At 25.7% G+C, this 27,116-nt stretch overlaps 2 protein-coding genes, 1 long non-coding RNA gene and 1 pseudogene across 3 annotated transcripts in view; 1 reads left to right on the forward strand and 3 right to left on the reverse strand.

The window, feature by feature from the left end:
- LOC126855606 (uncharacterized) overlaps positions 1-21,506 on the reverse strand; it is a 77,665-nt gene extending 56,159 nt beyond the window's left edge. The window contains exons 1-2 of the mRNA XM_050603420.1: positions 21,331-21,506; positions 19,555-19,733 (exon numbers count right to left, since the gene is read on the reverse strand). Coding sequence (XP_050459377.1) covers positions 19,555-19,712 — 158 coding nt within the window. The 5' untranslated portion in view covers positions 19,713-19,733; positions 21,331-21,506. The remainder of the gene's footprint in view (positions 1-19,554; positions 19,734-21,330) is intronic.
- LOC126855608 (uncharacterized) overlaps positions 1-27,116 on the reverse strand; it is a 96,186-nt gene that overhangs the window by 62,979 nt on the left and 6,091 nt on the right. The gene's annotated exons all lie outside the window — the stretch shown is intronic.
- Positions 1-27,116, forward strand: part of LOC126855607 (septin-2-like) — an 88,605-nt pseudogene that overhangs the window by 11,753 nt on the left and 49,736 nt on the right.
- LOC126855630 (uncharacterized) lies at positions 16,413-18,447 on the reverse strand. The gene is made up of 5 exons (XR_007688273.1): positions 18,245-18,447; positions 18,004-18,130; positions 17,160-17,301; positions 16,778-16,914; positions 16,413-16,626 (listed from the first exon to the last, which is right to left on the reverse strand). It is a non-coding gene; the product is annotated as an uncharacterized LOC126855630 (long non-coding RNA).

Here is a 27,116-nt window from a genome sequence, read left to right on the forward strand (position 1 = left end):
AGAATAAATCAAAAGAAACACAAAAATGTGTATTTTTATAACAAAATCAATGCACAGTTTTTTTTAAATTTAATGCGCAGGCCAAAAAGCAATATTATTTATTAGGAAGATAATATTATTATCATTCTTTCAAATGCTTATATTATACGAACAAAAAACATAGAATATAAAGACGGAGTTTTGGCCCCTTCTTAGGCCATCATTAACGAAAATATAATTAATAAAATTAGACCATCATTGATTAATGGTCTTAGTCATGATGTTAGTCGATTAATAAAAAACATAATCGCAAAAACAAAGACGGAGATTTCTTATATCATCCTAATGTCTCTTACTATATTTCATATCATTATATCATAAGAATGTACGTTATCTGTGTCATTATGAGGATCATTAATTAACTTCTCGATTGTTAGATTGGAAATTTTTAGAATTTAAATTATCTAAATGATCCTGTCAATACGTAAATTTTTTTTAAATATAAATAAATTTCAAAATCAGATAAATTATGTAAAAGAATGATGTGAGAGAGTAACAATAAAATCATAAATTGACATAAATGCTTATAGAAAAGAATCAACGTTCCACATACAAAAATAATGTCAAATGTGAAACAAACTTGTGTAAAATTTGAGAGAAGACTATCAGATTCACTGGTTTTCCATGAGATGATGACATAGATCGTGAGCATAGCAAGGTGAGGTGAGAAGATAAATAATTATGAAATCAATAAGAATAAATATATACAGCGAAGAACAGCGCGACATTGTTAGGAATATTATGAATATAAAAAACATTTACACTTGAAAAAGATAAACTAAAAATATAATTAATTAAATAAGATATAAATTATGAAATGTATATATGAAATTTTAGAAAGCTTATCTATTAATGTACATGCTAAAGGGCATTCCGTAATTTTCTACAAGTTCAAACTATTCTTTTGTCTTATGATGTGTAAAATTTCAGTAATTAATTGCTTATGTAAATATTATACAGTATTATTTATAGATACTATACAATTATTATACAAATATTATACAATTATTATTTATAGATTCTTACATATTTTGCACATCCTTTTATTTGTCTTTTAAAATTTAAAATTTTAAAATTTAAATTGATTAAAATGATTCTTTTTTTCTGTTCGTATTACACAGTTTCTTTTTCTTTAGAATATCTAAAATTGAGAACACAGATAAAAAATACTTTAATTTTTAAGAATTATATTAAACAATAGAGTTATATGTTTTTAAAATACTTATAAAACTTTTAATAACATATTTTGAAAAGCTCTAAGGCTATATAACAATATATTTTACATATGAGTAGAGATTTTTCGACATTCTCTCGTGTATAAAAGTATCGAAATCATTTATTTACAATAATGCTTTCAAAATTTTGAGTATAAATTTTTTAATTTTTAAGTACAAATTAATAAGTTACACAGATTTTTATAGAATTATATTTTTATTTTTTTTGTATTTGATTAAATCTACAGCAAAAATATTTTTTACAATGTAAGATTTACAAATGTTATAAAATGATATACATATGTATATACACAATGAAAGCGAAATTAAAAATATGTTGTTGAAAGAACTGTTGTACTTAAGATAATAAAATTATCTAATTGTCAGTATTCTGGCAAATATTTTGGCTATAGAAGCAGTATCTTTTGGATAACGTTTTCTTAAGTTTTCATTCAGTACGTAATGTGTACCTTCGAAACTGGAAAAGTATTTTCCAATTTCTATGTTATCGATTTTTTGGGCTGACAAGGCCGTATTCCATCTAAAATTTAAAAAACTATATTTTACATTGCACAGATGAAAGATTATAAAATACATATGTTCTTTATAAGAACGCTATTAATAATCATACATTGTCGCACATAACATTTATTTTTATTCTCAGTGAGAATAATATAGTGCAACATTATCACAAGTACAATAGGTAAAATCTCGTATTCATAAAATAGTGCTTCTGAGTAGACGTCATTAGTTGCTATGCAATAATGTGTAAAATAATTATTCTTGTATAATTTATTTAGGTATTGTTTGTCACATTTACAATGCCATCCAATTATTACGCCATCAAGATGATCTACAATTATGCAAATGATTACTATCATTCCAACGGCAAATCTAACATTTTTTGTCCACACATTTAATGATTTCTCCACTGTGTTAGATTTATCCTGTAGAAACATTATAGCAAAATTCAATCGGTATTTTATGCAAGCAATTTTTAAAATAATGTAATAACTGAATAAATAAATATAATTAATATAATCATTTCATATATAGATATATTCATTTATATGAATATATTAAATTATACAATGTGTTATAACCTACCTCTGTTGTACTTGTAAATTTTTTGTATTCAATTTCAATATTTTCGTAGTTATTATTGAAAAAAATCCCGTAAAACAGTGAAGATTTTGATATTCCAATTAAATTGTAATTTATAATAATATTTAAGTTTATAATGGAAATATATCATTATTGCTTTTGTTTTCTAAAAAAAGATATGCAAATAAAATTTTGATAATACATTTTTGATTGCATATAGAATAAAGAAAATTTTATTATATTTACTCATTGATATAAAATGTACTAAGATTCATTAAATTAACATGTTATTTACAAGACTTATAATTGACTGTTATATTTATTAATAATTTAAAATTAATATAAAAATTAATATAAAAGTTACTAACCTTTAAACATGGAAGCGTTTGTAAATAGAATTTAATTGGACAATTTATAAAACTGAGCACGTCTGATGCGCAAAATAGGGGATTCGAATTTAAATAAAAGCATCTTTGATTATTTCCTATTTCCTGTAACTATAACAGAAACTTTTTATATACATATATATATGCGTTTAAGCATATAGAAAGAATGTTCTATATGTAATTAAAATTTATAATTTTTCTAGCATTTGCAATGGATTAATTATAAATGTGCAGAAATTTCAATTGTCGCAACAAGCTGTTTTAAAAGATTGTTAAAAGTTGTTATAAAAGCTTTTTAAAACATTTTAAAAATAATCAAAGTGATTTGACCTCAATTTTTTACAATATAAAATAAAAAATAATTGTCCAACATATTTTAAAAATTATACAAGTTTTTTTAAAATAAATTTTATCGGTTATTTTGCATAAAGTCATTTTATCATTTCATACATGTTAACACAAAGTTATAAAAAATTAATAGTTTCTACCAATGAAATATAATTTATAAAACGTATTTTTTTAACTTAAATATATGAATATATTATGTTTAAAATAATTAAAAGAATCACTTTTGAAAAGAAATTATATTACTTCATATAAATATTTTATGGTGAGTTTAATTTTTAGAGAACAAAATGATTATTATTATCTCTTTGTATGTGTATATATAACACGACACGTAATGTTGTGTTAGTGTTCGAGAAGAAAATATTTTTATGCTACTGTTACGTCCAGAGTCAGCGGGAGGGCGTAACCTACTTAACTCCGCTAGACAAACGCTAGACAGCGAGTGTCTCGGAGTCGAACGAATTGACCTGGGCCTGCGACAGGTCAACGACCGGAAGGGTCGCTTTTACTCGGTCAGTAGGCCGTTCGTTCGATGGTCCCCTTTTCGGTAAAGGAACTAAATCCTTATTACCCGGGACGGGACCTTGTGCGATCTCGGGATATGAGATAGGAAAAGGGTTAAGCAAAAAAAAGAATATTATTGTTTACATATCAAATTTTCACATTTATTGCGTAATAAAAGAAAAATGAGAGCAAGGAACAAATTATTAGGTTTATCTAGTTAAACATTTAGCTTAGTGTTTATCGCTTATTAACTATTATTTTATATTTATATGTCTTTGTGTGTATATGTGTGTGTGTGTGTGTGTGTGTGTGTGTGTGTGTGTGTGTGTGTGTGCGTGCGTGCGTGCGTGCGTGCGTGCGTGCGTGCGTGCGTGCGTGCGTGCGTGCGTGCGTGTGTGTGTGTGTGTGTGTGTTATGGGATCTCCTCTAGGATACATGTAGAAGGGGAATTGTCTCCAGAGGATTTCTATAGGAACAGCTACAGGATAGTTACACCCTGGGACGAACCACGGGATCACGGTGTCTGGTAGGCCCTCCGTCAGTGCAATCAGCAATTCCTCGCAGTCCACCGGGCCGGGCCCTATGCATATGGCTCCGTCCGGAAGTGGGTCGTAAATCGGGAAACTGGGCCAATATCCGGAAGCAGAAGTAGTCTTCGGAAAAGTTTGGCCAGTGGGATGACGGCTCCCGTTCGGACCGAGACGAGTCTTCGGTCTCTGTGGATACTTCCTCTGCTTCGTAGTCAGTACCCTGTAGTTCGAGGGGTCTTCCTGATGAGCGGGACGATGAGGGAAGAATAGGGGGAGTCACCCAAAATAATGATCGAGGGGGTGGGCGACTCCGATCTTGAATGGGTAGAGAGGGGTGGAGGAGAAGTAACGGGGGTAGGGGAGCGAGGAGTGTCGGTAGTGGATATGTTTATGTTGAAAATAACGTTAACGTCGGTTGATGAATTAGTTTCCGCCTGAGCCCGAGCCAACCTCTTCCTAAGCCGTCTATTTCGACGGTTACGCGCACGCTTCACCGACGCACGGAACGTTTCCTATTTACTCCTTCCATATTTATTGAGTGCGATGATACTTGACTTGAGAGAAAAAAAAACGTGATCGACCCTGTAGATCTTGGCTCTCGAGCTCGTCTGGTGGAGGTTGACTTCCTCAGTATTCACAATAAGGTTGTTGATTGGTTCGCACAGTCTTTATAACACTAAACGCACTATAAAATCTTAACTCGAAATACACTGAGGGTAGGAATCGGTTCACGATAAAAGTCTTGGGTCCTTAAGATAATTATATGTCGCAAAGTCTTTTCGCGAGGACACGGCACTCTTCGCACTATATTCTCGACCGAGTATATGAGGAGACTGCCCGGAAGACTGATAACTTTTTAGAACGTTAGAGAGAGTGTCGCGTGGTCTTGTCCGACGTTTATTAAGCCCTTTTGCTCCTCCTCTCCATTGGTTTGTTAATCTATTTTAACGAATAGTTGTTTCTAATCACGCCCTCCGATTTTTCCTAGGGCGTTGCTCTAGATTCTTAGATCATAGGTATTGGTTGAGTTTGACCAATGGAGAGTAGTTGCTATCGGGCGAGGGTGAGGCTTTCGTTTTACGGATTGAGTCATGCTCAGTTCGCTGTAATCACCTAAGTTGACATTTTACTTGAAATTTATGATAAACATATAACATAAGCGGGTGGTCTGGCAATCGAGCGCGCGGCGTCGAGTGTCGCGAGTCTCAACTCCGGATCATCAGTGGATCATTGTTTTTGTGCTCTGTTTATTATTTTTTTAGTTTAAAATTCTTAGGTCTGATATCCGAACTCGAGCTCGAGTATCTCGCTATCTGTTTGTCATGGTTTAAAATTTCTAGTGCTTGACTATCTGTATTTTTTTGTTTGAAAATTTCGAGCCTTTAGAGTGAGTTATAATGTTTAAATTTATGGATCTGTTTTTATACTTGACTTTCGACAACGAGATTACACAGTCTCGCTTTTCAGACTTCGCCTGTTTATTCTTTCTGTCGGACGTAGACTATTTCTTAGAACGTAATTTATGTCACTAACAAATCTTATGTCATTAACGAATTTTCGATGAAAGAAAACAATCATGCAGTCTCTTGGACGCAATAATTTATATATTAGTATATATAAAAAAAAGGAACATTCGTGAAGTCTACCGGACGTAACACTACAAATAATTAATCTATGAAATCATAAAATTCTATATCAAAACGTGTAGGATATGTATTGACAAAGTTTTAGCAATAGACAAAAATCATATTTACTACCTTGGTCTCCATTTAACTCTAATAGTATCTCCTATTGTTTTCAGCGAGCTGTATATGCCGAGTCTTCTAGCTACGATGTGATAGGAGATAGTCAATAGAAATTCTAGAATCTATAAAATTATATTAGAAAAATTGTATATTGAACAATAATAAAAATAAAAATTATAATTACATTTGCGCAGTGCATTATGGATTATTATTACAATTTAAAATAATTAAAAGCAACTTACATATTCTATATATTCGGTTTCGAAATCTAATGTCATTAATATTTCATGCAATTCATGTAATCTCTAACTCGGAATATATATATTCTCTCAAGAACACACATAATTTGTCTTTGATTCTGTTTCATTCCAGAAACTTATCCTCAATGTTGTTGTCTCTCCAAAAGAAAATTGCTCTGAAGTCGTAGAACAAATTGAATGACGTTGATGTTTATTTTTCAGGCAAGATAGTACTGTCCGGGTTATGTTATCTAACCACGTGTTTATGACCGAATAAGAGATATGTGGCTGAAAACATTGCGCCATGATCGTAAGTTGTTTTTCCAAAATCAGTTTTGTCGTCGGCATCATCATAAATTTCATTTGCTCATGTATAAATCGTAACTGTTTCAGATAAGTAAAAAATCAGCTTAAAGTAATATTCACGTGTCAAATTAGAAAACAGTTCGCTGAAAGAAAAATTAAACATTAACTATACGATAGTCACATTAATTTTTAATATTAATAACAATTTAGTTTATTAATTTTTTTACCATGATTTCTGAGATTCAGAAATTCTATTTATCTCATCCCACAGAAAATAATATGTCATGGAATTTTCGGCAATTGAACGCAGAAGACGCTCCAATTGTTCCTTGTCAATATCACGTAACATATTTTCCGACATTATAAGCGCATAATTTTGTAGCTTTTCGATATAATATAACATTTGTTTGAAATTGATATGATGAAAGTCTTTCTTTTGTTTTTTCTGCTATACTTTTTCTCCGCAGTACAGCAGCCAAAACTAAAAAAGATTTTCAAAAATTATATTTAATATCTCCATAATATGAGCAATAAATTTTAATAAATATATTTTTGAAAGAATATATAAATATAAAATAATTACATATAATTTAATATTTAGAATAAAATAAAAATTTATAAATATCAATATAAATTTTTTCATTTAAAAAAATATATATATATATAATTTACTTATTTAATCAAATTATATTTAAGTATAAAAAATTGAGTGAAAACTAATTGTGTAAAAATGTTTTCATTATGCACATGTTATCAAAATAAAAAACTTTTAATAAGGAATAAATTTAATAAGGAATAGAAAAATTTTAAAATAAAATATATGTTCTATCTTTACAATTTCTAAAGATAAAACTGATTGCATATAATGTTATATAATATATAAATTTGTAAAAAGGAGCAGAAGTTTGATAATAAAAAAAAAATACGTTACATCATAACTTTGAAGGAATATAATTATTCAATAAAGATATAATGAATATTTTATAAGGCAATTTTGAAACGAATAATGTAATAAAAGTATTTGAATATTATTATATAAGTAAACATTTATACATAATCATATTATTGTAAATTTTTAAATTTAAATTTGAAAATGATTAGAAGATTATTTTAATTTAGTGTTTTTTCTTTTACACTACAAATTAAACTTATTTTTATTACAAAATCAAAATAACACAAAAATGAAAGACTCACTAAATGTAAGAGCAAAAAATTTTGCAATTTATATTTTTAATAATTTTAAATAATTTAAAAAACAACATGTTTGCGTGCGTGTGCGTGTGCATGCGTGTGTGTGTGTATGTGTATTATCTATATATGCCTGTGGCACACATACAACTTGAATTAATAAGATAACAGCGTGATTATTTTAACTTTCCTTTATATTATTTTTTGTGAAAATATTTTGTTAATTAATGAAAATTGTCCGAGTGTAAAATATATATATAAATAAATTAAAATAAAGAATTCATAAATAAAAACATACCTTTGATAATATTTTCTTTTCCAAAAGCTGTTGGGCAGCGTTATCTGCTGAAATCTTTTGCACGTGGACTGAAAATTCGCGATATCCTCGAAGCTAATGCTCGTCCTTCCCAGAATGATAATGATCACATCGTCGGGCAAATCTGTTATTTTAGCCATTAGAAATATACAAAACAACTGGCAATGAACGTTATTTATTGGTTTTGCACTATAATTTTTTATATACTTATATGTATATATAAAATAAATCACAAATGTGTAGACGCACAAAGTTTATTGTAGCTTCTAAAGCTGTCGCCATGTGTCTGTAACATGCACTTCGTTTGCTGCAAACTCAGATGCACTTTGTTCGGTATTAGAAATGCTTCGAAACGCTTGACTCACCAATCAGGATAAAGGAAACGTAGATTTATTGATTTTCATTGGTCAAACTAAAAAGCTAGGCAGGAATGACTAATTTTTGAAGAAAAATTCGAGACAATCTCTTTTCACTGTTCTAGAAATTTTTGGCGTTTTGAATTTTGCTTTAATGTTGTAAAAATTATTTAAAAGGATTTTTTCGGCCTTTTGATATTTTCAATTGTCCATTGTTATACAATAAAAAATATGAAAATTTGTTTGAGGATTTTAATTGATCAACAGTTTTTCAAAAAATATGCAGTTAACGACAGAAATCTTTTCTTTGCCAAAAATTATTTTAAAAATTTTAAAAATTATAAAATATTAGAAAGGAATTAAGCGTAATCTTAAAGGCGAGTTTTAATAATTCAAGAATGAGATCAGTTTTAAGAGATTAATTTTTGGGAATAATAAATCAAGAGAAACATTTGCGAAAAATATATTTTTTTTTTAACAAGATTAATGTTTTTTTAAAAATAATATGCAGTCCAAAAAACAATTAATAAAGATAATACAATTACCATCCTCTCTTATTATTCCGCTGATATTCCACGTTTTAAAAGCCACCTATTGACAAGCGGAAAGCAAATAATTCCCTTATTGTAAAAATTAAAAGATAAAGAATTCGATAGGAATATGTAGTCTCAAAATAATATATGCATTTATTTTCTTAAATTATCCTTGCGCGTATGTGCTCAAGATGATAACAATATTCAACTTTATATCATTAACATCGGAGATATTGAATTTTCCGTAGGTCATAATAGATATCGAAGGAACGTCTTTTCCGATATTACAAATTCAAAGATCTCTTTTTTCAAAGACCTACGTTATCTAAGATAATTAAGAAGATTTTAATAAACTATAAAATAGATTGTAATAGCAAAATGAGGTAAGAGAAAACAAATGTAATAAAAAACAATAAATATATATAGCTAAGAATTATATATACAGCGCAACAATTGTTAGAAATATATAAATATAATAAAAAACACTTAAACTTGAAAAGGACAAACTAAATAATATAATAAATTAAATAAAATATAAATTATGAGATTTATATATCAAATTTTAGAGAGCTTATCTAAATCTTAATAAAGTAATATATATGTTAGGAAGGCATTCCGTGACTTTCTGCGAATGAAAACTATTCTTTTGTCTTTTGATGTATAAAATTTCAAAAATTAATCAGTTATGCAAATATTATTCAATATTATAAATTCTTGTATATTTTGCATTTACTTCTATTTGCTTTTAAAATTTTAATAATAAAATCATTTGTTCTTTTCTGTTCGTATTATTAATTTTTTTCTCTTTTAGAATATCTAAAATTAAGACAAAAATATTTTAATTTTCAAGAAATATATTAAACAATCAATTTAATAATGCATTTTTAAAATATTTATAAAATTTAATTTCTTCAAAATTTTGAATATAATTTTTAATTTTTAAGTACATAATAATAAGTCATATAGATTTTTATGGAATATAATACTTTTATTTTTATATTTAATTAAATAAAAAATATTTGTTTACAATGTAAGATTACAAAAAATTTATAGAATGATATTTCATATTTATACATATATATATATATATATATATATATATATATATATATATATATATGTATATGCATATAAATATATATGTGTGTGTATATAATATACATATGTATATACACAATAAAAGCTAAATGAAAAAATATGTTGTTGAAAGAACTGTTGTATATTTTAAGGTAATAAAAATTATTGTTTGGCAAGTATTTCGGCTATTGCAGCGATATCTTCTGGATAATATTGTCTTAAGTTTTCATTCGGTACGTAGTAAGTACCTTCGAAACTGAAGAAGTATTTCCCAATTTCTATGTTATTAATTTCTTTTGGGTAACATATTGAACTAAAATTAAAAAAAAATATATATATTTTACATATTGCACAGATGAAAGATTCAATCAATATTTTGTTATGCTAGTAATTTTTTAAATAATGTAATAACTGAATAAATAATTATAATTAATATATTCTTTTCATATATAGATATATTCATATATATGAATATATTAAATTGTACAATGTGTTATAACCTACCTCTATTGTACTTGTAATGTTTTTGTATTCAATTTCAATATTTACGTGTTTATCATTTTGTCATAAAATATTTGAATAAAAAGTTAAGTGTTTCCAACTCAATTGTATTGCATTGTATTTTCATTGTATAGTACTTTTATGATCCGTTTTAAGGTTACTATTGAAATATTCTATTATCCTTCTTGTGAGCTAAAACAAAGACATGCAAATAAAATTTTGATAACACATTTTTGATAGAAGATAATGTAATAAAGAGAATTATTGAATTAACATGTTATTTACAAGACTTATAAATAATTGACTATTATATTTATTAATAATTTAAAATTAATATAAAAAATTAGATGATATAATAAAAAATTAAATAATATAATTAAATGATATAATAAATAATAAATGATATAATAAAATTTAATAATTAATATAAAAAAATTGTCAACCTTAATACAGTGTGGATACCCTATCTCGAAAAGATCTTCAAATGGATTTTCACGGAAATCGAAATACGTGCGTGGTCGTGGTCGTGGTGATGGTAGTAATCTATACATTTGCGCACTTTTACCGAGAGCTGCATCATTGTCAGTGTCTGCATTACTGTTAAAATTATAAAGAAACATTTTTATATACATATATATGTTACATGTTTAAACATATAGAAAGAATGTTTATTGCAATTAAAATTTATAATTTTTCTAGCATTTCTAATAGACTGATTATAAATGTGCAGAAATTTTAATTCTCGCAACAGGCTGTTTTAAAACATTCTACATTTTAAAAATAATTGAAATGATTTAACACCAAATTTTTTTCAATATAAAATAATTATCTAGCATGTTTTAAAAAATTATACAAGTTTTTTTTTTAAATAATAAATTCCATCGATTATTTTGCATAAAGTCATTTTATCATTTCATACGCGTTAAGCTATTTCATAGCTTTTATCGGTGAAATATAATTTATAAAACGTTATTTTTCTTTTAACCTAAATACATGAATATATTATGTTTAAAATAAATAAAAGAATTATTTTTGTAAAAGAAATTATACTTTTTCATATAAAAATTTTATGATGACTTTAATTTTTACCGAGAAAGGAAGATTAGTATTATCTCTTTGTATGTGTACATATATATATATATATATATATATATATATATATATATATATATATATATATATACATGACACATAATGTGTTCGAGAAGGAAATATTTTTATGCTACAAATAATTAATCTAAGAAATCATAGAAAATTATATAAAAACATGTATTTGTACACTATATATATATATATATATATATATATATATATATATATATATATATATATTGAAAAAGTTTTAATAATAGACGGAAATCATATTTACTATCTTGGTCCCCATTTAACTCGAATATTCGTCTTCTCTGTTTTCAGAGAGCTGTATATGCCGAGTCTTCTAGCTACGATGTGAAACGTGATAATGCATAGAAGTTTTCCAAAATATTCTGCCACCTATATTAAATTACATTAGAAAAATTGTATATTGAACGATGATAAGATATAAAAATTACAATTATATTTGCGCAGTGCATTATGGATTATTATTACAATTTAAAATAATTAAAAATAACTTACACATTCTATATATTCGGCTTTGAAATCTAACGTCATTAATATTTCATGAAATTCAGGAATATCTAATTCGGAATATATATATTTTTTGAGAACACGCATAATTTGCTTTGATTCAGTTTCATTCCAGAAACTTTCATGAATGTTGTTGTCTCTCCAAAAAGAAAATTGCTCTAAATCCGTAGAACAAATTGAATAACGTGGATATTCATTTTTCACACGAGATAGTGCTGTCTGCGTTATATTATTTAACCGCGTGTTTACGGTCGCAGAGGACACACGTGGCTGAAAACTTTTCGCCATGATCGTCAGTTCCTTTTCCAAAAGCCGTTTTGCCTCCGGCAAATTCATAAACTTCATTTGCTTATGTACAAATCGATACTGTTTCAGATAGTAAGTAATTAATTGAAAGTTATGTTCACATGTTAAATTGGAAAATAGTTTGCTGAAAAGAAAATTATATATATTTTACATACAATAGTCACATTAATTTTTAATAATAATTTAGTTTATTAAATTTTTACCATGTTTTTGAGCAGAAATTCGATTTATTTCATCCAACACAAAATAATATATCATGGAATTTTCAGCAATTGAACGCAGAAGACTCTCTAATTGTTCTTTATCAGTATCATATAACATCTTTTCCGACATTATAATAGCATAATATTGTAACTTTTGGACATAATATAATATTTGTTTGAAATCGATAGGATGAAGAATTTCTTTTGTAATTTTCTTTTTTTTCTGCAGTAAAACATCTAAAACAAAAAAAAAAAAAAGAATTCGTAGAAACTATATTAAACATTGCCACAATAAATTTTAAGAAAAAATATTTTTTAAAGAATATATAAATTTTATAATTACATATTATTTAATATTTGGAACAAAGTAAAAAATTTATAAATAACAATGTAGATTCTTCTAGAAAAAAGATATATGATATACTTATTTAGACAAACTATAATTATTATTATAGTAATGGATAATATTACATTACAATTTTTATGATACCCATATATATGAACAATGTATTATTAAGTACATTTGTTAAAATAATCTTACATTATTTAAGTTTGTTATCTTAAATCATATTTAAATAAAAGAAATCTAATGAAGACTAAATGTGTAAAATGTGTAAAAAGGTTTTTCAGTCTGCACATGTTATCAAAATAAAAAAAAATAAAAGGAAATTTAAAAATAAAATATATGTTCAATCTTTACAATCTCTAAATAGATATAACTGATTGCATGTATAATGTTATATAAAATTGTAAAAACTATAAAGCTTGAAAGTTATAAAAAAAAACGGTTACATGTGTTTGTGGTACACACACATACACATACCCCTGATTTGAATTAAGATGACAACGTAATAATTTTAACTTTACTTTTTTATTATTTTTTTTTAGGAAAAAAAACTGCTTTGTTGAGTAACAAAAATTGTCCGAGTGTAAAATAAGTATAAATAAATTAAAGTAAAAAATTTATAAGTAAAAGATACCTCTCATAATATCTCTTTTCCCAAAACTTGTTGGATAGGGTCATCTGCTGGAATCTTTTACACGAGGACTTGAAATTCACGATATCCTCCACGCTAAGGTTTTCGTTTTCCAGAATAATAAGAACCAAATCGTCGGGCAATTGTGTTATCGTAGCCATTGGAAAAAGTTCAACAATACACAAAACAACTGAGCGTTATGAAAGTTATTTTCTGATTTTGTGATATTAATTTTGTTTCCGTTCTTATATGTATAAATAATATTTTACGAATATGAACTCACAAAGCTTCTAGTTTCTACTGTCGCCATGCGTCTGTAACATGCACTTCGTTTGATGTGCACGTAGATGCACTTTGCTAAATGCTAGAAATGCTTCGGAACGTCTGCCCGACCAATCAGGACAAAGAGAACATAGATTTCTTGATTTTGATTGGTCAAAAAATAGTGAAAGTAAAAAGACAAGGCAAAAATGAATAATACTTTGAAAAAATTCCAGACAGTCTCTCTTTTCATTGTTCTAAAGATTTATGGGGTTTAAAATTTTGCTCTGATGTTATTTTAAAAGGATTTCTTCCCCTCCTCTTTCAATATTTTCAGTTGCTTATTGTTATTACAATAAAAAAAGAAGAAAACTTTCCTAGGGATTTTAATTGATCAATAGCTTGAATTTAGAAAAATTATGTAGTTAATTAGAGAGATTTTTCTCTCTTCCACAAATTATTTTCAAAATTTAAAAAATTATAAAATGTTAAAATGGAATTACACGTAATTTCAAAAACAAGTTTTAATAGTTCAAGAATAACATTAGTTTTAAAAGATTAATTTTTGAAAATAATAAATCAAGAGAAACACGCAGATTGTTTTTTTTTTTTTTATTTTCAACAAAATTATTGCACAGTTTTTTTAAAAATAAAAGTTGCATAGTTTGAAGTGTAACCAATATGAATAATGTATACTCTTATCATTTCCTCATACGCTGACAGCTTACATTTTAAAGGCAAAAAAAAAAAAAAGGATTTGATTAACAATCTATCAGTGTATTCATCGCTTTTGAGTTTTTATAGAATAATTTTTCTTCTCTTTTCTTTCCTTTTTATTTTGATAATACATATTTATGACATATATTGTGATAATACATGTGTGATATTGATAATACATATTTTTTGAGAAACAAGTATTAAATTTTCTGTAAATTTTTAACTTATATTATTTTTATTGTATTTTTATCAAAATTTTTTTTGTCTCTTTCTTACTATTTTTATATTTAATTATAATTATTTATTTGTAAAATATTGGAAAAATCTATTAAATATAGTCATGTATCGATCGTGAAATACACGTGACATTATTGGAATAGACAAATGTCAATATTCGTAGCTCAGACTTTGCCTGAGAATTCATATTTTTAATTTTAATTTAATAATATATTTGAGTAAAACAATTTTTTCTTTTCTATTTTTATTATAGTTTCTTTCGCTTTAGAATATTTAAAATTAAAACAAAATATGCTTTAACTTTTAAAAATTATATTAAACAATATCATAGAATTAGCAATATGTCATAATTATAATACTTATAAAACTTAATTACATAATTTCAGAATCTTTAAAGTTATACAATAATCTTTATTTATAAGAAAAAAATTGTCGAAATTCTTTTATGCATAAAATATAAAAATCATTTATTTACGATGATTTGTTTTCAAAATTTTGCATTTTAATTTTTCAATGTTTAAATACATATAAATAATTTTACATGGATTTTTATGCTATTTAAATTTTTATTTTTTTATTCAATTAAATGTATAGCAAAAATATTTCTTTACAATGTAAGATTTACAAAATTTATAAATTGATATTCTATATAGCCGTGTGTATATCGTTACATCCTCGAATTGATATCGATTAATCAAAAGCACGCTCATCATCAATACTTTCAGAAAGAGAAAAACTCACTTAAAAAATTTTATTATAAAATAAAATAACACAGGAAACAGTAAGAAACAGTTTAAAAGAACGAATCTGTCAATAACGTGTCCGAACTACTTGGCTGACTCAATTTTAATATGTTTGCCGTTGCTGAAAACGCAATCGTTGTTGCAGAGATCATTTTTATTTTTCACAGCAATAAGCAGAATAACACCGTTTCACAGAAATGTAAATAAGATCGTAAGAATATTTATACATATGTCGTTTACAATAAAAGCTAAATTGAGAAATATTATTGAAAGAATTATATTGTACATTTTAAGGTAATAAAACTATTGTTTGATAAGTAATCCAGTTAATGCAGCGATATCTTCTGGATAATGTTCTTTTAAATTTTCATTTGGTACGTAAAATTGCCTTCAAAATAGGAAAAATATTTTCCAATTTCTATGTTATCAATTTCTTTTGATGGACATATTGATAGTTGATCTAAAATAAAAAGATATATTTTACATTATACAGATAAAAGATCGTAAAATATATATATATATATATATATATATATATATATATATATATATATATATATATGTGTGTGTGTGTGAATTATGAAAAGAATATTAATAATACAAATCTGCATGATTTTGCGGTCTAGAAAAACAAGTAATTTTTATAGATTTTTGACAGCTCAATTTAAATTTGATCCTCGTTTGAAGACCCTTGCGCATCAGGTTTGTCTGCTAAAAATATTCAGAAGCATGTTTTGAGGGACTTTAAGTACATTTTTCTCGAAAAACTGACGTGGCAGACCGTTTTGCCTTGCGGATTTGGATTCAGCTCTCAAAAACTATAAAGAATTGCTCGGTATTTCCAGATCGCGCAGAAAATATAAAATTGACATGTAATCATACCTTCTGGTACATAACATATTTGATTATTTTCAGCGAGAATGATGTAGTGCATTTGGGCATTGCTTAAAAATGACATTTAAAAATGTGATGATAATTGGAGATTTGATATAGAAATGGGAACATAACAGCATTCAATATTCTCTTACACGTACAATGCCATCCAATGATCACACCGTCATGCTTATTGATAGAGGAATAATCGTCCCGTGTATGCCTCACGATCATTCCAACGGCAAACTTAATATTCTTTGTCCGTTTTGTAAAGCGTTTCTTGTCAGATTTAATCTGTGGAGGAGTAAGCAGCAAATTCAATTAATATTTTGTTACGCAAGCATTTCTTAAAATAATGACTTAAGTTATTAATAATTATTATATCATATTATGATATAATAATAAAATCATATTATTAAATTACATTATATGTGTTATAATCTACCTTTATTGACTTTGTAATATTTTTATATTCAACTTCAATATCTATGCTCTCAACATTTCTAAAAGTGCAAGAAACAAGAAAACTGTTGAAGATGTTAAATTTCCACCCGTAATGTACAGCGTGATTATACCTAAATCCTTGAACAATATTCATCATTATTTCTCGTGTTATCAAAAAAAAAAAAAAGTACAGACATGTGAAAAAATTTTGATTACAGACAAAAACAAAAAGGAATTTATTATTTTCATTTATTGATTTAAAATGTTAAAAAAAAATTGAGACTCATTAAAGTAACGTGTTATTTACAGAATTTTTAATTGATTATTATTTTTATTGACTACTTAAAATTAATATAAAAAATTAAATATAAAAATTCACTAACACATATATAATCTATTGGCTCCGACAAATTTAGTTGATGTTCATTATTCTGACATCTCTTTCTGACAATGTTTGATGGATACGGTAAATTGGAGTTATGGTTCATATAAAAGTACTCCGCATTATTCCAACTCTTTATATTACTAAAAAAAAAAAAAAAAACATTTATATACATACGCATATGTGTTTAAACATACAGAGAAAGCATATTCATTGTAATTAAAACTTATAATTTTTCTAGCATTCGCAATAAATTGAATGAAAATTCATAAATCCTAATTGCGCAACAAATTACATTTTTTAATTTTTGAAGAGAAACCAGCAGATTCTGTTTAATATAAAATAAAAATTAATTGTCAAACATACGTTAAAAAATTATTCAAGTTTAAATTTTCCTTTAAACAAGTTGCATTTTATAAATAAAGTCATTTTATTATTCCGTATATGTTATAAAGAATTAATAGTTTTTATCAGTAAAATAAAATATATAAAACATTATTTTATTAAATCTAAATATATGAATATGTTTATCTGTAATATAAATAAAAGAAATATTTATTTTAATTATTTTTCTACATGTGCATAACGAGCGCGATAAAACCTTATAAATAGCACCTTATTTAAATGAGTCTCAATACATTTTAAATTAAACCTTATCGCGTTACACACATATTAAGGTAAATATTCGAAATAAAAATATTTTTACATTGCAATCTTTTTTCTTGTTTCATTCATCATTTTAAAACAAATAAATATTCTAATAAACCGTTGAAATATCTTTATAAAAAGTGTATGTGTTTAGAAATATTAAAAGAGTTTTAGAAATAAATTAAAATTATATTTACTATTCTGGTTTCCATATAACTGCAATAGCTACTGCTCTATATATCGTCATAATGGTATGTATGCCGAGTCTTCTAGCTACGGTGTGATACATAAGAGTTGGTAAATATTTTTAAAACATCCTGGCATCTATATTAAATTCAATTAAAAAATTATATATTGAATATTTATATAAGATATAAAAATTATAGCTATATTTGCGCATCGCAAAACAAATTATTATTATAATTTAAAATAACTTACATGTCTTATATATTTTTCTTCGAAATGCAATGTCTTCATTAATCGAGGCAATTTATAAATCACTAAGTCACAAAATATGTATTCCTCGAGAACATCTATAATTTGCCTTGACTCTGTCTCATTCCAGAAATTGTCCGCAATATTATTATCACTCCAAAAGAAAATTGCTCTGAAGTCGCAGAGAAAATTGAATGGGCTGGATATTTTTCCATCAGACGAGATAATACTGTCTGCGCTATTTCATCTAGCCACGTTTTTATAGCCCAATAAGAGACATGTGGCTGAAAATATTGCGCTATAATCGTAAGTTGTTTTTCTAAAAGAAATTTTGTCTTCAACTTTGACATAAGTTTCACTTGCTTGTGTATAAATCTATACTGTTTTAGGTAGTGACAAGTCAGCTTCAAGTAATATTCACGCGTCAAATTGGGAAACAATTGGCTGAAAAAGATTTATATATTACATATACAATAATACCATTAATTTATAATGTCAATAACGATTGAATCTTTTACTATAATTTTTGCGCAGAAATTCTTTCTATCTCATCCCGCACAAGATAATATATCATGGAAATTTGAACAGTTGACCGCAAATGGTGTTCGAATTGTTTTTGTCAATATCAGTTAAGTTATTTTCTGACATCAAAGACGCATAATTTTGGAACTTTTGAACATGATATAATCCTGCTTTTAGTTTTTCTTTGAAATTGTTTTGATGAAATATTTTCTTTTGTTTCGTTTTGTTATATTTATTTTCTGCAGTAGGACAGCTAAAATTAAAAAAAACAAAAAAGATTTTATTTATATTAAACAATGCCACAATATCAACAATAAATTAAAAAGATATGTTTTTAAAGAATAATTAAATTTTATAATTATATATAAATTAATACTTAAAACAAATTTTAAAAAAATAAATAAAAATATAAATTTTTCTATTTAAGAAAAACGATATGATTTACTATTTTAATCAAATTATAATTATCACAATAATAACAGATCTATATAATCTGATATTTTTTGTGTTCTAGAAAAACGAGTAAGTTTCTTGGAAACTTGGTATTGATCGATGTATATTACAATGACTAGTCAAGTCTTTACACGCATAAAAATTTCGTCTTTACTAAATTATGATTTCTTATTACAATTATATTAAATTGTAACATCAGAAACATGCTTTCTATTGATTCAATAAGCATACACACATACACACATACACAGGCATACACACGAAATAGATATAAATAAATTAATTTCAATAAATTAAATTATATAATAATAATATAAAGTACTTATAAATAAAAATACCTCTGATAATATTTCCTTTCCCAAAATTTGTTGGATAGTGTTATCTGCTGAAGTCTTTTGCACGTGGACTGAAAATTCGCGATATCCTCGAAGCTGATGCTCATTCTTCCCAGAATGATAATAATCACATCGTCGGGCAAATTTGTTATTGTAGCCATCAGAGAAATTCAGCAAAATAACTGGCAATGAGTATTATTTATTGGTTTCGTATCACAAATTTTATTTATATACTTATATAAGTATATGTTTTACGTCTGAAACGTGCACCACCAGTTTGTTATGATGTAGACTCAGAGCACTTTGCTCAGCGTTGTAGAAATGCTTCGAAATGTTTAAACAGATTTCTATATAGATTTCTATTTCTCTATAGTTTTGATTGGTTAAAAATAAAACTGAAAAAGTGAAGCAAGAATGAATAATTTTTGGAAAAAAATTTTACAACAATTTCTCTTATCACTTTTCTAGAGATTTATGGCGTTTAGGCGTTTTGTTTTAGTTATTTCAAAGAGATTTTTCGCTCTTTTCATATTTTCGTTTGCCCTTCGTTATACAATGAAAAGATAAGAAAATTTTATTTAGGGATTTTAATTGATGGTGAGTTTTGGAGAATTTTGAAAAATTATGTGGTTAACAAGAGATTTTTTTTTTTCCTATAAACTATTTTTAAAATTTGAAAAATTATAAAATGTTAAAAAAAATTACGCGTAATCTTGAAGGCAATTTCATAATTCAAGGATGACATCAGTTTTAAGAGATTAATTTTCGGAAATAGTAAATCAAGAGAAATATACAGGGTGTCCTATAATTCGCGGGTCATCTTTAGTGTGCATATAACTCATGTTAAACTGGTTAGGAAACTCCTCTACAATTTTGCGATTTTTAAGACAATTAATAAGAAATTAATTAAAAAGATAGGCCAATCCGCACTTTGTACAAGCGCGCGACGAGAAGAGACGTCCTACTGTAATGCGATACTAGGCGCGCGGCGAAGCGGTGAGAAGAGTGTCCTACATGCTCGTACGTAGTCTTCGTAGAGCAATTAATAATGTTTAATTATTTTATTATTATTATATTATTTAATTCTTAATTTATATATTTTTTATATACTATATATTATATATATATACAATAGTAATAGATTTGGCGACGCCATCCAAGATCAAACTCATAAAATCAGTAAATAAATCTTTTTACACCCAACAACTTTTGTCTAAAACAGTTTTTTATAAAACTTATATTTATTCAGATATTTTGAAGTTCGACCTTTTTCGAATACTCTGTCTGCCGTAGCGATGTAACGACCTAGGTCCATTTGCAAAAAGTGATTCTTTTGGTACCCCCGACTGTGAAGGTCTGTTGGTTGAATTTCCGAACACCCTTTATATTGATTATCTTTTACATGCGTAAAGATTTCGACTTTATTAAATCTCGATTTTTTTTACTGCAATTCTATTAAGTTGTAAATATCCTTAATTTTCACTTTTTTAGATACACACACACACTCACACACACACACACACACGCACACACACACACACACACACACACACACACACGCACACACACAACAAACAAACACACGCACGCACACACACACAAACACACACACACACTCACACACAGTCACACACAAACTAAAATTAATAAGATAACAACATAATAATTTCAACTTTTTACTATTTTTTTTGCGTTAAATTTGTTAAATTAACGAAAATCGCCCTAGTGTTAAATAAATATAATTAAATTAAAATAAAGAATTTATAAATAAGAATATACCTCTGATAATATTTCCTTTCCTAAAACTTGTTAGATAGTGTCATCTCCTGGAATCTTTACACGTGGACTTAAAATTCATGATATTCTCCAAGCTGATGTTTTTCTCTTCTAGAATGATAGTAATCACATTGTCGGGCAAGTATGTTATCATAGCCATCGGAAAAAATTCAACACACAAAACAACTGGCAAGCGTTATTTACTAGCGGTATTTTGTATCACTAATTTTATTTATATACTTATACGTATATATAACAAATCACGAATGTGTAAATGCACAAAATTTAGTGTAGCTTCTAAGACTGTCGTCATGTGACTATAACGTGTGTTTGTACTTCGTTTGGAGTAGATTCACTTTGCTCAATGTTAAAGATGTTTCGACTGACCAACAAGAAAGAGCAATTAGATTTGTTGGTTTTGATTGGTCGACGAAATTAAAAGTCAGATAAAAGAATGAATAATTCTTTCTAATCTCTTTTCATTGTTCTAAAGATTTATGGCGTTTTATAGATAATTATGCTCTAATGTTATTTCAAATAAATTTGTTGCCCTTTTCATATTTTCAATTGGCCTATTATTACAATAAAAAATTAAGAAAGTTTATTTGAGAATTTTAATTGGTCAATAGCTAAAATTTTGAGAAATTATTAAGTAATTAACTATAAATTTTTTCCCTATCACAAATTATTTTTGAATTTAAAAATTATATATAAAATATTAAAAAGAATTAATTTTTTCTTTTCTTTCTTTTTTTTGATAATATAAATAAATTTTAGATTTTCCATAAATCTTTATCTTATCTCTACTTCACGTCATTATGCTTTTATCAAAATTTCTTTTTTTTGTTATGTTTTTCTATTGACTTATTCTTCTCTAGATATGAATATCAATAAAACTTTCGTTACCTGAGACTAAAACAATTATTTTATATACAATTATTTTAAGTACTTTTTTAATCTTTACTTTCTTGATCAGTCTTCTTTATTTTTAAATCTTTTTTTATCTGTGTCTAAGAAAAAGATCCTCGTATCATATACAATTACGCACATTGTATCATATACAAAGAACGCACTGATTCGTTATCTAGTACACAATCTCCTTTAAAATATTTCTCTCCTTAAACAATGCAATTGGTCTAACGTTTTTTATTGTTGGAACGGTTTTAAAAATTATTCTTCGTGAGATTATTTGAAGCGTCCGCTTCATATATATATATATATATATATATATATATATATATATATATATATGCATATTTAAATATAATATATTATATTATACAATATGTAATAAAGTACCTTTATTGTTTCTGTAAAGCTTCTGTACTGAATTCCAATATCTTTATATTGCTCTAAATCGTTTAAACTTTGGTTTTCATAATTATATAGGATTTCAGACAGGATATTTAAATTTCTTTTAAAAAATATGTTATTATCTGATTATTGAAATATGAAACGTGACATTATCAATCGTATTATCTGAAAAAAGACAGATTTATAAGCAAAATTTAATTACAAATATAAACGTAAAAAGAATTTTATTATTTTTATTCATTGTTCATTTTAAAATTTCATTTATTTATTTATTATTTATAAGATCTATAACTGAAAGATTAATTTCAATAATTGAAAGGTTGTTCTCTTTATTAACAAAATTAACGGAAAAAGTTGTCTACCTGTATATTATTAAGTGAACAATTTTCAGAGTTGGAATTTTCATCTATTCTTTCGTTTATTTAAATACGCTCTTCATTCAAATCACTGAAAATAATAAAAAAATACATTTATATGTATATATATATATATATATATACGTATACATAACGTATACATACATGTACGCAAATATATATATAAAGAGTGTTCATCGATAACAAAAATTTTTCTAGTATTAATAATAAATTGATTAAAAATGTTATGTATAATTCTGTATCTCAAAATTATTACATACAATTGCATGTAATTTTTTTATATACATATATAGATAAATATATAATTAACTTTTATTTTGTTTATCTAATAGATATGTTTATTTATGTGAATATGTATATAAAATAAATTTAAAAAATCTAATTTTATAAAAAAGATCTAGTGCTGAAATTATACTTACATTTCTGCTATGAGATAAATATAATCATCAAACATTGATTTCAAAAAACTGCATATGCCAAATCTTCTAAGTACGCTTTGACAAGTAATAACTATTAGATAATATTCAAAACGTTCTGAAATCTATATATTATAAATTATATAAAAATTTTATATTATGCAAATATTTATATAAAATATAAAAGACAATTATGCTCGTGCAGTGCATAACTAATTATAATTTAATAAAATTTAAAATATAAATTACATTATCCAGAAATTTTTCTTGTATATTGAACGTCATAAATAGTTGATTTATTGACTAAGTAATTTATTGACTATTATGGATCGGAAATATAGAGATAAAAATATTTTGGATTTATCATCTATTTGCTGGATTGTTTCTGTTCCTTTCCAGAAATGATCGATGTTGTTAACTTTCCAAAAAAAATTTGCTCAGTAGATGTCGTGAATATTCGATGTATAGAATGTTCATTCTTAAGGCGGTGTAGTAATTCTTGCTCAATATCATCTAGCCATTCTTTTATGACTGAGCAAGATATATTTGACTCAAAATATTTAGCTACGATAATAAATAACTCTTCTAAAAACTGCTTTTTCCTTGGTTTATTCATAAAATTGGATATTTTATATATAAATCGATATTGTTTTAGACAATTGAATATTATTATGTTTAATTTTAAAAATGTCGCCAGTAATTGTGTAGCAAAGTAAAAATGCACGAAAGTAATCTATCCGTAATTAGCAAACACAAATTAAAATTTGATCATGACTTCGATTGGTCAGCGCCTGATATTCTACATAACGAAAAACATGTAAGAAAGAGAGAAATAGCTGAAATGTTTTTTATTAAAAAATTTGACAACACTATTAATTCCCAAAAAGATACAGAGAATTTAAACAAAATATACGATAAATTAATAAAGGTCGTTTAGTTGATCTCAGTATTCCAAACATAGTGGTTGACACAATGTCAGTTTGACATTTCGATTTTTCTCTTTCTACTTTTTAATTATAACGTAAGTGCTTAATTCTATTTATTTCATTGTAATATGACTATCATTATTTATTGTATTGTTATTTTAGTTTCACTTGATAAGGACCAAAACCATATGGTCGAAACGTCGTGATATAATAATCAAACAATAAATTGCCAGTTTGGTCGTATAAACACTTGTTTATTAATTGAATATTAGATCAAAGTTATATCTAAATGTCAAATTGTTAAACCTGAAAAAAAATTATCTATTAATTGTATAATAACTACATTAATTTATAATGCTAATAGCAATTTAGATAATTAAATTTTACCATGATAATTTTGCACGAATAATTCATTTTCACTCATCTAAAAGAAAGTTATAAATTATAGAATTTTTAATTATGGAATGCAGAAGACATTCCATTTTTTTTTTGTATCCGACAACTTATCTTTCGACATCAAAATCACATAATTTAGTAGCTCTTTCATACATTTCATTCCTGGTACTTTCATTATTAATTCTTCAAAATGTAAATTGTTAAAAATTACCTATGGATCATACCTATTGTTTGCAATGGGACATCTAAAAGTAAAATAAACAATTCTCAAAAATTATAATAAATGTGACTACATAATAAATGACAATTTGAGCTATAAACTTTATTTGATCAATATACTCTTTAAAAAAAATATATATATATATATATATATATATATATATATATAAGAATTATATAAGAATAATATAAGAATTATAGAAATATGAATAGAAACATATATATATATATATATATATATATATATATATATATATATATATATATATTTAATGGAACATACATTAATTTTTTAATCAAATTAATTACCAAATTAAATAATTAACTATTAATCAAATTAACAATAAATCAAAAAATGACAATCTGTAGATATACAATATAGTACAATATGTTATCGAGTTTAAACGTGTAAGGATATTTTTAATCCACACGTGCCAAAATAAAAAGAGAAACTGAAAGAAAATTTTAAAATAAACAACGCACTTCATCTTTAATATCTCTAAGTAGTTCTGATTACACAATGTTTTATAAAATTGTAAAAAATGTACAGAAAATTTTAAGAGAAAAATACGATTATATCATAAGTCCTAAAAAATATAATCATTTATGAAAATTAAAAATAATATTATATAAGTAAATGTCGAAACAAATCAAAAATCATAACACGAATGAATGAAAAGTATTTTTTATTTAAATATTATGACAAATTGCTATAGATTAATATTTACACATAATTGTATTATTGCAAAATTAAAAATTCAAATATTAAAAATTGTAACAGCATTTGATTTAATGTTTATTCATGTTTTTCACTGTGTGTAAACTAAAGTTCTTATTAAATGATGCTTGGATGTAATCGACGAATTTTATTACGAATCAAGTTTTTAAACGCGTTATAATTTTAGCTTTACTAGATTTCAATTTTTTACAATTATATTATATTGTAACATCAGAAACGTACTCAATTTACTCTTAACAAGAATGCGCACACAACTTAAATTAATAAAATAACAATATAATTATTTTAATTTTACATTTTTAACATTTCTTTTAGCGAAGATGCTTTATTGTGTGACACGAATCGAGGATAAAACAAGTATAAATAAATTAATATAAAGAACTCATAAATAAAGAAATATCTGTCATAATATTTCATTTCTCAAAAATTGTTAGGCAGTGTTATCTGACGAAATCTTTTAAACGTAGGTTGAAAATTCACAAAATTTTCCAAGCTGATGCTCTTCATTTCTAGAATGATGATAATCACTTCATCGGGCAAATATGTTATCGCAGTCATCATTGAAAAAATTTAACGATATACAAAACAACTGGCAACCAGTCTAATTATTTATTAGTTTTGTATGAGTAATTTTATTAATATACTTATATATGTAACAAATCACGTATGTTTGCACGCAAAATTTATCATAATTCCTAGGACTGTTCTCATGCATTCACTTTGTTTCATATAGTCTAAATGCATATAGCAAAGATGCACTTTGTTTCGTGTTAGAAACGTTTTGAAATGTTAGAATTACTAATCAGAAGAAAGGAAACAAAGATTTTTTGGTTTTAGTCAGTGAAACCCCAAGGACAAGGCAAAAAGAATATTTCTTTGAAGAAAAATTTCGAGAATATCTGTTTTCATTCTTTTTGCGATTCAAAAGATTTCTCGCCATTTTGATTTTTACGCTTGTATTGTTTTTCTGCTATTCAATGAAAGAATAAGAAAAAGATTGTGTGCAGTTCAGGTAATTTGGAAAGCAGGCAGAAATTGTTGAGTTTGTCTTTTTTTTCAATTTTGTTTGCTGAGTCCGAAGCTAGTAAAAATAATCTAAGAAAAATTGTGACAGAAAAAATTTTTAAATAGGAAAAAGTCTCAGTTGATTTGATTTTCTTGAGCCATCACAGCAATTTTTTATAATTAGTATTAATATAATATTTTAATATAATTTTTATAATTTTTATAAAGCAATTTGTTTTTATTAAATTCATGGCTTTTTTATTTGCATTAAAAATAAATTATTTATTTTTATTTTTGTAGATGACTTGTTTTTTTATAGTGACAGAAAAGGAAAAAGTTGAGGGTATTGCATATATGCTTACATTTCATAGAACGCGGACTTTTTAAAAAATGATGT

This window comes from Cataglyphis hispanica, chromosome 16 (assembly GCF_021464435.1).
Source record: "Cataglyphis hispanica isolate Lineage 1 chromosome 16, ULB_Chis1_1.0, whole genome shotgun sequence".
Lineage (NCBI taxonomy): Eukaryota > Metazoa > Arthropoda > Insecta > Hymenoptera > Formicidae > Cataglyphis > Cataglyphis hispanica.